Source organism: Carassius auratus, unplaced genomic scaffold (assembly GCF_003368295.1).
Source record: "Carassius auratus strain Wakin unplaced genomic scaffold, ASM336829v1 scaf_tig00048877, whole genome shotgun sequence".
In the NCBI taxonomy this organism is placed as follows: Eukaryota; Metazoa; Chordata; class Actinopteri; order Cypriniformes; family Cyprinidae; genus Carassius; species Carassius auratus.
Window position 1 is genome coordinate 26211 of NW_020527091.1, and position 12120 is coordinate 38330.

The 12120-nt window shown below is 39.7% G+C and overlaps 2 protein-coding genes across 2 annotated transcripts; both read right to left on the bottom strand.

The window, feature by feature from the left end:
* Nucleotides 1-154: 154 nt before the first annotated feature.
* Nucleotides 155-5018, bottom strand: LOC113089207 (protein FAM210A). Its single transcript, XM_026255941.1, has 3 exons — nt 4366-5018; nt 1560-1726; nt 155-811 (listed from the first exon to the last, which is right to left on the bottom strand). Exons 1-3 carry the CDS (start codon nt 4750-4752, stop codon nt 595-597), a joined length of 771 nt encoding a protein of 256 aa, XP_026111726.1. The 5' UTR covers nt 4753-5018; the 3' UTR covers nt 155-594.
* A 2438-nt stretch (nt 5019-7456) lies between these two features.
* Nucleotides 7457-10783, bottom strand: LOC113089208 (protein phosphatase 1 regulatory inhibitor subunit 16B-like). The gene is made up of 3 exons (XM_026255942.1): nt 10688-10783; nt 10031-10169; nt 7457-9159 (listed from the first exon to the last, which is right to left on the bottom strand). The coding sequence occupies exons 1-3, from the start codon at nt 10750-10752 to the stop codon at nt 8761-8763; spliced, it is 603 nt and encodes a 200-aa protein (XP_026111727.1). The 5' UTR covers nt 10753-10783; the 3' UTR covers nt 7457-8760.
* Nucleotides 10784-12120: the final 1337 nt, after the last annotated feature.

Below are 12120 nucleotides of genomic sequence, written 5' to 3' on the forward strand. Positions count from 1 at the left end.
CTGAGATTATATAAAATGTATTTCTCTACATAAATCATCTAAATTGCATAAAATGTGTATTATGGTGTATACGGTTTGTTATTAAATATGAGGCTTTGTGTGCCTAGAGATCATCATAAACATGTAAAAAAAAAACAAAAAAAAACAGACCTTATAGAGCAAATATTTTATTATATAATTAAACAGCCAAATATAACATCATTAAGATTTCCAATAAAATTATATGCAATATAATTAACAGTCAAAATTCAAAATTGTCCTGAAACCTGCTTTAAAATCCTGTTTGAAAGAGGCGATTCACATTAGTGTGAACAAAATTAATTCAACCGTCTCAAACTATAAAACAAAACATCACAGTCCTTCATTAACTCTTTCATTTACAGAGAAAAAATGTATAAATCACAGCTGCTAAAATGAATAAATGTCGACAGACTTCACAAGGACTGCAGAGCTTAAACTAAAGAACATTCATGAAGTCCTGATCAGAAAGAGGCACTGGATTCATCACACGCGTGTTAATATCCACACGGCGTGCACACTGATTTCTGTCCGCTCTGGAGGAGTTAGTGTCACGAGTGGAGCGGACAGACGAGCTTATGGACGGTTTGGACCGGCTCTGAAGAGTCCTGTCCTCCGGAGGTGTCTGACGATCAGAGGAACACACACCAGCGTGATGCTGATCCGCAGCGGAGCGAAGAGCTTGTGCACGGCGTACGCTAACACAAACGTACTGGTGCCAGCAGCCAGCCGCGACTGAACCACAGACTCACTGAAGCCCAGCTTACACAGCAGAGCCGTCACGTCCAGCCCGCTGGAACACACACACACACACACATCAGAGCGGAAACAAGTGGAGTCAACAAATAAACCACTTCAGCTGAAGAATGTCAATGCAATGAACTACTGCAGGCAGTGCATTAGTGATTTGTGTGACCTGTGAAACACCTGAGATCACAAATTAATAAACACTGAAAAATATATGAAATATATGCAAACACTCGAAAAAATTAAAAACTAATAATGTCCAATGATAAAAGTTAAAGTAAAATTTGCACTGAATAAAAGTGATGCAAGTGTGCAATAATTAAATGTAGTGCATTATAAAATATCAAACGGTGATGTATCAGTCTATTATATTAAGATGTTAATTAAACATTCATTTGGAAGTAGAAATATTGAAATAGTATTTTCTTGGAAAACGTACTCCAATAATCAGTTTATTTGAAAATTGATGGTTGCTAACATTTTTTTTTAATTTAGTTTAACATGATATCCTAAAATAACTGAAACCAAAACTGAAATAAACTTATATAGATAGATATAAAATATATTAAATAATTTTTTTAAAGTATGCATGTGTATATATATATATATATATATATATATATATATATATATATATATATATATATATATATATATATATATAAAAAATCTATTTAGAATTTTCAAATTAAAATAAAACAGAAAAATATTAATAAAAACTACAATAGTATTGAAATATATGTGATTTTATGGATTTGCCTGTAGTTTGGTGAAATCAGTTCCCTGAGTCTGACCTGGACACAGCGAGGTAGAACATTCCCAGAGAAATGAGCGAGATTCCGATGTGGAAGGAAACACCGACGGAGCCGTACTCCTTAAACACCTTCCTGAGCTGCTGCGTCTTACTGGGCTTCTGATCTGACCTCTGACCTTCAGCGCCGGACACAGACGACACCTGATCCTGCAGAGACACACACGGGAACCATCAGCAATCAGACGAAAGATTCGACGTGATTAAAACTCTCGGGGAGTCCAGGACGTCCTGAAAAGGCCTCGGTGGGAGGGGCCTGACAGACCACAACCAATCAGAACGCAGAATCTCGCGAGTGCCTGCTTCAGGAGCCAATTACTGCAGTCGTGCTGAGGAATCAGAAATAGGCGTTCGAAACCTCCAGCAGAAGTAGATTCAGCTCTCTGTGCTTCAGTGGAAGAACTTTGAGCAGAATCCAAACACTTGAGAAACAGAAGAAAACGGTCTGTTTTTGACGGATCTGTGTGTTTGTGTGACAGTGTGGATTCTGTTCACCTATGAGCCACAAACATGACCTAATTCAACCCGCAACGACACAAACACAGCCTTTCATTGCCATAGAGACGTGTGTGTGTGGGGGGGGGGGGCAGCGTGCCAGTGTCCAAAGACACAATGTTGCATTGTGTGAGATAAAGAGTGTTTGAGACGCACAACATCACAATCTACACAATTGCTGCAGAGAAAAAGTGTGTGTGTGTGTGTTTAAGTGAGTTTGCGAGTGAGCGTGTGTGTGTGTGTGTGTGAGAGAGTATGTGTGTGAGTGAGTGAGTTTGCATAAGTGAGTTTGTGTAAAAATGTATGTAAAATACTAAATTAACTATATTTTTAAATTGTATTGACTGAATTACTGAAGCCAGACAAAGCAGAATTTCCAGTAAAATGAGATTCATCTTAAATGTACATTTATTTTCTGGCTTATATAGAGGGATATGAATATTTACATATTTAATTAGCCATATTTTAACTGAAGATATGTCATAATAACAACACTATGAATGGATTTTTCCTTCATTAAAAGCCTCAAAAAACACACACAAAAAAACCTTGTTGTAATATTGTATAGAGCTTTGGCAGTATTATATGTGAACACAATCAGGCCAATAGAGTTCTTTAAAGCGGAAAATTAAACCGAACGAACAGCTAGAGACTTGTTCAGGAATGTTTGTTTCTTCACACTGATGCGATTAAACCCCCATGAAGCTGGCACCCCATAAAAATAAATAAACAAAAAGGTTACGTTTTTATTAATATTCTGCAATCACAAACTCACTCACATTTCTAACACATCAGGCTAAGATATGAATTATAGTCAAGTCATTCTAGTTTATTTCCTTAAAGATATTTTTAAACAACCACGCCTCTTCTGTCCTTGCTTCATGCATATTCCTCAAAGATAAAATACAGCTGAGCAATCTCATGTTGTAATGTTTATACTCTGAATATTTCATCATCTGTAATACACATAATGCAACACACATTTAAAACAAGCACTTTATTGATGATACGATATTATGTGATTAAACAATCGTTGTCGATGTGGTAAAGTCTGGCTACTCAAAATTCATACAAATTAATGATGCTTTACAAAAGTAACCTTGTTACATTAAAGAGCCTGCTTTAACAGATAAATGTAGTTTTGTTGGTATAAATGAGTGCATTTTGGTTGATTGGGTGGTGTTTGTTATCGAATAAACCAGTTAATTTAGTCTGTGTTGCATTTTTGTAACATACACTGTCAGAATAAAAAGGTAAAAGGTCTTTTCACTAGCAGTCCCTGATGAAAATGAGCCACGGTTTTACTAAAGCGACCATAGTTCAACTCTAGTATTTGTAGATTTCCAAGGTTACCACTACAGTAAACATTAAAAAAAAAATTGTAAACAAAAATATAATAATATGTCGCACATAAAGCATATTGAATGTTAAAAAGTGTTTCATATATAACGTTAAGTGAGTATTATTGCCCGTTTTACACCTGTAATAATTTATTAAAATTATCGGATTATAGAAGTATCGGTATCGACTCTAATCGCCGATTCTGGCTTTAAAAGTACACTCTTTTTGAGCCACACCAACTTCAGGAAATCAGTCTGAAGTCAGGCAGAATCTTTTATATTAAGTTTGCAAGATTTGTGCGTGCAATAAACGGTACACTTAAATTTATTTATAAAATTAAATTAAATTAATAAAGTGAAGGTCAAAGAAAGATAAGCAGATGACATGTGGAGGTCGCGTGTGAACCTTGACCGGGAAACAAGCACTGACTAACCCAACAAAACCTGAGCAAACAAGCAGCAGTCAACCCTCACCAAAGACTAGTGTTATTAAACCAACCCACGCACACACGCACGCGCGCGCAGAAGCGCAGCGTCATCAGTCTGACAGCGGTGAAAGTGAAAGATGACTAACTAGGCTACTACTACATCAGCTGTTGAAGTGCAACTAGACAAACAGCCGATGCAAACACGTCTGATAACTCTTATAAAACACCACAGCTGTTCGATTCTGCACCATAGTAAACGAGCACGCACGAGAGCGTCAGTGTAAACAGAGCGTGCGTAACCGCGAGCGCGAGTTCTGCGTCCAGACAGAGGAAGTGAAATGACAACAATGTAACTTTAACATCAAACCCGATGACGCGATATCAACTCCTGCAGCACGTTCAAGCTTCACGCGCTCAGAGCGAACAAAGAGCGAGCGTTCCGCACACAACACGCGACTGTGGACACCGATAAACGACAGATGGACAACATTCAAATGCAAAAGTTTGATCAGAACTGTTGACGTACCGTTTGAGGGTTAGCGGCGCGTTCTTCTTGCGTTTTCTCGGGAGTCGTGGAGGATCGTCTCGTCTGGATCGCGACCGGAGCTGGAGAACGAGCGGGTGGGAACGACTCCAGTTCACCGAGTCCGGGGACGCTTCGATCTCCGTTCCTCGCGTCGCTGTATTCGCGGCGCGGCGCGGCAGCGTTCAAAGCAAACACCGCCATCGGCGCGCGTGCAGCGAGGTCCGGCGGCAGAGTCTCGCGTGAACGGGATACAACAGCGTGCGTCGCCGTTAATCTCCGGTAGACGCGAGAGCAGCACGTCGCGCGGTGGTTATGCAATGCGCGGCTCGCGTACAGAACGCGCGGCAATAAAGCCGCTCCAGAAACGTTCCTCCGACAGTGAAACATCGCTCCGACATGCACGGGAATAACGCTTAATATGATACGAGCGCGAGCGTGTGACGGTCCCGCCTCAGTTGATCGGTGATCAGTGAAGACACGCCTCCGTCCAAACTATAAATAAAAGATGAACTCAAGAAGAGCTGCATGAGCTGAGAGCATCAGCAGGTGCAGTACAAGAGCTCTCCGGTAATCTGAGCATCGAGATCCGGTTATAAAACAATCCCTGTCTTGACACGTTAATCGTACATCAGGCAGACTGCCCGGGAATGAAATACAACACGTTTGATCAACATCAACAGTACACGTACATCACGGAGACATCTGTTTGACGTCTCATTTACATCTGCAGGACGTGCTCGCTCACGTGCAATGCGTCTATAGGACGATCCCTTTATCAGATGTCAAGCAGATGTTTATAAGATGTCTTTCAGATGTTTATGATTTAGAATGCATGTAAAACTGACATCTTAAAAACGTTTCTCAGATGTTTGTACATTAGCAGACATCTCTGGGGTCAGTTTTACATGCATTGCATTGCAAATTATAACCATCTTAAAGAGATCTTCTAAACGTCTGCTTGACATCCGATAGGAAACGTCTTGTAGTACTGCAGATGTGTCGGTGATGTTCGTGTGTTTTGGAGCTGCGGCGAGCAGAGCCCCTGTCTCGTGCGTCAGAGCTGGTTGTAACTCATTGTCCACAGGATGTGGTGAAACTTTGCTCCCTCGTTTAAAACGGTTTGCACATCTCTTGACATTTCACTCGCTGACTGAAGCCCCCCCTCTGACTCTCAGTGAAGATGCACACACACACACACACACACACCAGATCAGATCCAGCAGACTGAAGCACTGATGGTGACCTCTGATCCACTGCACGAGCCAATTACAGAGTCTATCACTAACAGTGATTGCTGGATTACGTCACATCCGCCCAGAACAGGAACTGGAGAGTGATCAGTACATTAATACACACATGAGCATGTCTCACTCTGAAATATTTGGACGTTTTCTCCTGATCCAAATGGAGAGGTTTTAAATCATCATCATGTGTCTGGATGTGTTTGAATTTAATTCCTTCCTTCTAAAGTAGAGAATACTCTCTAAAAATCTCGTTTTTCAATGACCTGCCTGATTTTATAAAGGTATTAGATTATTATTCTTCAGTATCTGTCAGTTTAATGCACTACTCCACAAAAGTTTGGAGTCGGTAATATTTTATAAAATGTTTTATACGGTCTCTTTTGCTCACCAAGGATACATTCATTTGATCAGAATATATTATAATGCAAAACAGCTATTTTCTATGTGTATTTTCAGCATCATTCCTCCAGTCTTCAGTGTCGCATGATCTTCAGAAATCATTCTAACATGATGATTTACTGCTCAAGAATCTTTTCAATGTTAAAAACTATAATATTTTTGTGAAAACCGTGATGCATTTTATTTTTCAGGATTCACAGATGAACAGAAAGTTCAAAAGAACAGCATTTATTTGGAATATTTTAATTGTTTCATTATTAATGGTATTTTTGGTGTCAGGAGGATCAGTGTTAGATTCTCAGAATCACTGAAGGCTTGATCCAGCCACAAAATGATCTGCATTAAACGTGTTTGATGGATCGCTGCTGACAGATAATAATGCATCTTTAATAAAAGCAATAAGCTCCAATCCTTCCTGTATTGTTACGAGTGTCTTGCACAAGCTTGAGCATGAAACTCTGTTGTGCAAACAAAAAGATCTGAAATCTAACACTTGTTGAGCAATAAAAACCCATTAAACCACAATCATTCAACATTTATAGTTAGTTCCTTTCAATAAGATACATAACTAATACTTCAACAATCTGTTTGATTTGGTTTATTTAAAACCATGTCAAACATTCAAAACAACGTTGAAGCATTAGTTGATATGTTAGCGTGTGTAGATTGTGTAGAAGCTGTTTACATGGATCTAGCAGCCTTTATCCACAGACTAAAGAAGAGCTCAGGCTCGATGCATGAATGGATCTGAACGTTTTAGGAGTTTCTTGAAAACATTGTGAGGGACTCGTCTGCTCGGGTGGAGTTCAGAAGATTATTCCACCATTGAGGTTCAACAAAAGACAAGAATCACTGATGCAACGGTTAAACCCTGGACTCAGAGCGGTTTCCTGAGATAGAGGAGCGTTAGAAAGGTCATTTACTGAGAGTTTGAACCTAAGATTGACCTGCAGTCACAGAAATACACCCAGAGACCAATCCAGAATATTACCAGTCTTTCCCAACCACATTTCTTCTTTACTATCACTTTTCATCAATTTAAACACACACTTGCTGAATAAAAGTATTAATTTCAATAAAATGAAAACGTCTCAAAGTCCCAAGGCTTTTGAACGGTGCATTATAATGTTACAGAAGACTTCTTTTTAAAATAAATGCTGTTCCTTTGAACTTTGTATTTATCTGTGAATCCTGAAAAATAATTGCATCACGGTTTCCACAAAAATATCTAAAAAAATACACGGAAGACTGGAGTTAATGCAGATTTGATCAAATAAATAAATTTAATTTGAACATATATTAACAGAGTAAACAGCTGTTTGAAATCAGAATACTATTTCTAAATTTTTCTGTATTTTTATTTTATCAAATCAACATCATATTTCAAACATTAAACATATTTTCCATTTATTCAAGATAATTAATATACTGCATGCAAATGCAGTTTTGTTTTGTTTTGTAAAACGTCTTAATATAAATGTAAAATTTGTATTAAATATCAAATAAATGTCGAATTCAAATCCAGAATCCCAGTGCAGGACTAAAGCTGATGTAGACCGACTGAATCAATATTTACAGTGAGCACGTGTGTGCAGGCTTTCTTCCTCATTGGTGGTGAACTGCTGACTCACTGTGGTTCTAAACACACCGATGACGCAATCATCACTTCCTTAAACATCTCACTCAGCACTGACGACACAAACCCTTTACAAACTGACCAAAATATACACTTTATTGAAAATATGTTAATACAGTGATCAGTAGATTCCAGTAATGATCAGATCAGTAGTTGTGATGCTCTTTTCCCTTCGTGCTCCTCAGTAGAAACGGAAGCTCAACTCCTCACGTGTGAACTCTACTCATATGTCTATTTCAGATTCACCATCACAGGCTACAGAATACTTTCCTTCCTGAACATCAGCTCGTGTTTGAAGGAAATGCATTCCAAGCATTATTTACATTCTTTCCCGGCTCTGACGCATGAGCGCTGAGGAGTGGGCGGGGCTACGGGACTGGCACTGGAACCTGATTGGCTGTTTCTGACGTCCATCACTCTGGAAGACTTTGGCACCCGAAAGAGCAGAGTGTCACGATCGAGCGGATCGAATAAAATAAATTAACCCTTCATTGGGAGAATCACGAACACTTTCTTCCTATAAACACATCTGGGTCATATTTCACAAGCTCTTTTCATAACAGTAACCGTTTCACTAAATCTCACTAAAAGTGTCATATAGAAAAAAAATAACACTATGTTTAATTTGATTTAAATGCATTTATGCATAATGTTAGTATTTATTGTGATGCTGCATTAAATTACATTAACAGTCTTTTTTTTCTGCAGCAAGTGTGTTGTGAAAATATCGTGACGATGCAAAACATATCAAAGGCTACTTCTTCTTGTGATTTGAGTGTGCATTCATATACTTCATCTGCTCATTATAATAACACTATCATAGAAAAATACTGACTCATCTGTGCTCCGTCCGTCTCTGCATCGCTCTGGAATACAATAAATAATCTTACAGAATTAAGAGTGGCTCTATGCACATATACAAATAAATACTGTACAGGAGAGCTGCAGCACAATCACACATTACACAGCTGCAGCTGTTAGCCTGAATGAGGTCATTTCCTGTTCCTGCACAGGCTTCAGAGAGACTTCCAGACTCGGAATGAGAAATAAAAGCGGGTGATAAACAGGATCCTTTTGTGGGATAGATATGTGTGTGTGTGTGTGTGTGAGCTAGATCTATGAGATGCAGCAGCAGCTGTCACTCTTGGGATCCTCGTCTTCTATTGGCTGCCTGAACCTCAGAAGGGGCGGGTCTCCGCTGGCCGGCGTGAAGTAGACTGTGCTGCCATTGGACGAGACCTGAGGCATGTGTGGATCTTCTGGACTGGGATTGGTCGAGCCGTTTCCCAGGTGTCCGTTGAGGACGGGCTGGACGAGGAGTTTGGCGGCGGAGCGCTGCTTCTTGAGTTCGGACAGTGTCTGCACATGCTCTTTGGGCTTGGTCTGCTCGGCGGAGGGCGTGGGGTCAGGGGTCACAGGGTCACCGTTAGGCGCTGGAGTGCTGGAGATGCAGCCGTTCTGTCGGACGCCTTCCTTGAGGATCCCCGCTGCTCTCGGAGCGTCGTCGGGCTGCGTCTGCAAACAGGAAGTCAAAACATCACAGTTGAAGAAACAGCAGGACTTCCTGTCTAATGTCTAGATCGGATTTAAATGCTTGAGGGATTCGGGATCTTTTGGGTCTTTTAAGTTGTGTTAACTTGGACTTCAGGACAGAAACTTGTTTGATTTTTTTATAATATATGGTCACTTGATGAGTCTCATGGTTTTGGAAAGACACAAGGACGAGGAAATAATGACAGATTTAACTTTAATGTAATGTGCAGAACATATAGATTATAAAATACGTGAAACCTCTCAGACTCAGAATGAAGAGCATGTTAAAAGCTACAGTAAACTGCACTGTAGTAAAATGCGACATTAAAAGAAAAAGATTTGTAATTTTCAGTAATAGAAAATTCAGGTTGTAAAATTATTAATAACAAAAAAATAATTTTGTACAAATTATTTTACAGAACAGAAAAAAGAGTACTGTTGCTAAAATGCTTATATTTAAAAACAAATATTATTATAACAATTAATGATAGAAGTAGAATTATGACAATGATATAAAATTGCAGTTGACTGGTTTTAAAAACACCTGTGATTGAAAGAATACAAGGGGTTAATGGGCAGAAATAATAGGTTGTGCGACAGAAAAAGAAAAAAGTAATTAAAAAAGAAATTCAACAAAAATAATTTATTAAAATGCTAGCATTTCAAAATTCAAATACTGTTTTAATATTTAATAACAATATATTTAATGTTGCATGTTTTAAGAAAAAAAAAGAATGAAATTATAACAAAAAAATATTACTGTTGCTAATAATAATAATAATAACAACTAAAGTGCCCGTCTAAAGTGATGAGCTCTAGAATCCTGTGGACTCTTTGTGAGTGTTTTTCTCACCGAGCGGCTGTTCTCCTGCTCAGACTCTCGCTCTCGCTCCTCTTCCTCTCGTCCTCCTCTCCACACGATGGCTTCGGTCTGATACTCCTTCCTGCAGAGGTTGTGTCTGTTGGACAGACTCGCCCTGCGCACCACTTTCCTGCACAAGCAGCCGAAGCGTGAGAACAAAGAGTGTGACGTAATCACCACAGAAGAAGAACGCTGACCAGTTTAAATCTGCTTTAGAAACCGAATGATTTTCATTCAATGAAATGTGTTTGTGAAGCTCCCAGCAGGAGGCACATGTGTGTGTGTGTGTGTGTGTGGTGTGTGTGTGTGTGTGAGAACGGCCAGCAGCTGTCAGCATGTGTGTTAAACCTTCCGTGTTCTGCTATGGTCAGTGTAACACTATAGCATTTATGACTACAGCTGTATATGAAGAAAATAAGAGTCTATGCAATGTCAGCAGATAACTGAGGAAACATGAGCCTGTGCAGTGACCATCAGCGGCCAGCAGGTGTCAGCATTTATATATATATATATATATATTTTTTTTTTGTATGTGTGTGTGTGTGTGTATCTGTGTATGTGTGTGTATCTGTGTTTGTATTTGTGTGTGTGTATGTGTATCTGTGTGTGTGTGCTGTATCTGTGTGTGTGTGTGTGTGTGTGTTGTACCCGCGGCTGCCCGTGCTGCTGGTCCGGCGACACAGCGACGTCTTGTGCTTCAGCTGGGATTTCATGATGATGTCGTGTTGTGCTTCAACTCCAGCAATGATTCCTGAACTCCTCATCCTCACACAGATCTGAACACACACACACACCACACACACACACGATGAATGCCTGTTTCCTGAGATTTTATCATGAATCTGTCCTATTAAAAGAAAGGATTGGGCGCTATGAATCATGGGATACTGTCAGGCCGGTCTGGTGTGTGTGAGGAGCAGGTCTCAGGTGTTTGTGGATGTGCTGAGGATGATGTAAGTGTGTGTACCTATGGGCGTCTCCTCCAGGTGTGTTTTGGGCGTTTAGATTGGCTCCATGAGAAACCAGCAGCTCGGCCACATGAACCTGTGAGAGGAGATTATTATCAGAGAATTATGAGTTATGATGAGTCACACACATCATCATCATCACCACATCACGTGCACGAGTCTGGCTTTTAATATTTCTCCGTGGATCCCGAGATTATGACTAAAATATATTCCTGTTAACTGAAATACAACTGAAATAATGAAAATGAGAGATGCTGTTAATTAACTGGTGGATGCTCATTACTGATGAATTATGGAATGTTTATGATCTTTATAGTCTCATGTGTAAGTGGCTTTGATAAAAGCATCTTGCCTACTAAATATAATAAATACAGTTATTTCAGTAATACAGTAAATATTAACTCTTTAAGAGCAAGAAGTGGTGCCTCACTTCACTTATGACATAACTACTTGATTTCAGTTCAAAGTTTAAATTGATTAAATATAATTTATAATTATTATGTTTAAGCCAATGAATAGTGTGTGTGTGTGTTTCATTGTGAGTGTGAGTGTGTGATGAGTTGTGTGTCTGTGTGTGTGTGTGTGTGTGTGTGTGAGAGAGAGTGTGTGTTTGAGAGAGAGAGTGTGGGTGTGTGCGAGTGTGTATTTGTGTGTGTGTGCGCGAGTGTGAGTATGTGTGTGTACGAGTGTGTGTGAGAAAGTGTGTGTGTGTGTGTGTGCGTGCGTGTGTGTGAGAGTGTGTGTGTGTGTGTGTGTGTGAATGTGTGTGTGTGTGTGAGAATGTGTGTGAGTGTGTGTGTGTGAGTGAGTGTGTGTGTGTGTGTGTGTATGTGTGAGTGTGTTTGTGTGTGTGTGTGTATTTGAGTTTGTGTGTGTGTGTGTGAGTGTGTGTGTGAGTGTGTGTGTGAGAGTGTGAGTGAGTGTGTGTGTGTGTGTGTGTGTGAGAGTGTGTGTGTGTGTGTGTGTGAGTGAGTGTGTGTGTGTGTGTGTGTATGTGTGTGTGTGGGTGTGTGTGTGAGAGTGAGTGTGTGTGTGTGTGTGTGTATGTGTGAGTGTGTTTGTGTGTGTGTGTGTATTTGTGTTTGTGTGTGTGTGTGTATTTGAGTTTGTGTG

Coding starts and splice junctions, on each gene's coding strand:
- LOC113089207 (XM_026255941.1), bottom strand. CDS start 4,752: ATGTTTCACTGTCGGAGGAACGTTTCTGGAGCGGCTTTATTGCCGCGC. Junction 1,727..4,365: donor GCGCCGCTAACCCTCAAACG/GTACGTCAACAG, acceptor GTGTCTCTGCAG/GATCAGGTGTCGTCTGTGTC. Junction 812..1,559: donor TTCTACCTCGCTGTGTCCAG/GTCAGACTCAGG, acceptor TGTGTGTTCCAG/CGGGCTGGACGTGACGGCTC.
- LOC113089208 (XM_026255942.1), bottom strand. CDS start 10,752: ATGAAATCCCAGCTGAAGCACAAGACGTCGCTGTGTCGCCGGACCAGC. Junction 10,170..10,687: donor AGCAGCACGGGCAGCCGCGG/GTACAACACACA, acceptor CTGCTTGTGCAG/GAAAGTGGTGCGCAGGGCGA. Junction 9,160..10,030: donor AGCAGGAGAACAGCCGCTCG/GTGAGAAAAACA, acceptor TCCTGTTTGCAG/ACGCAGCCCGACGACGCTCC.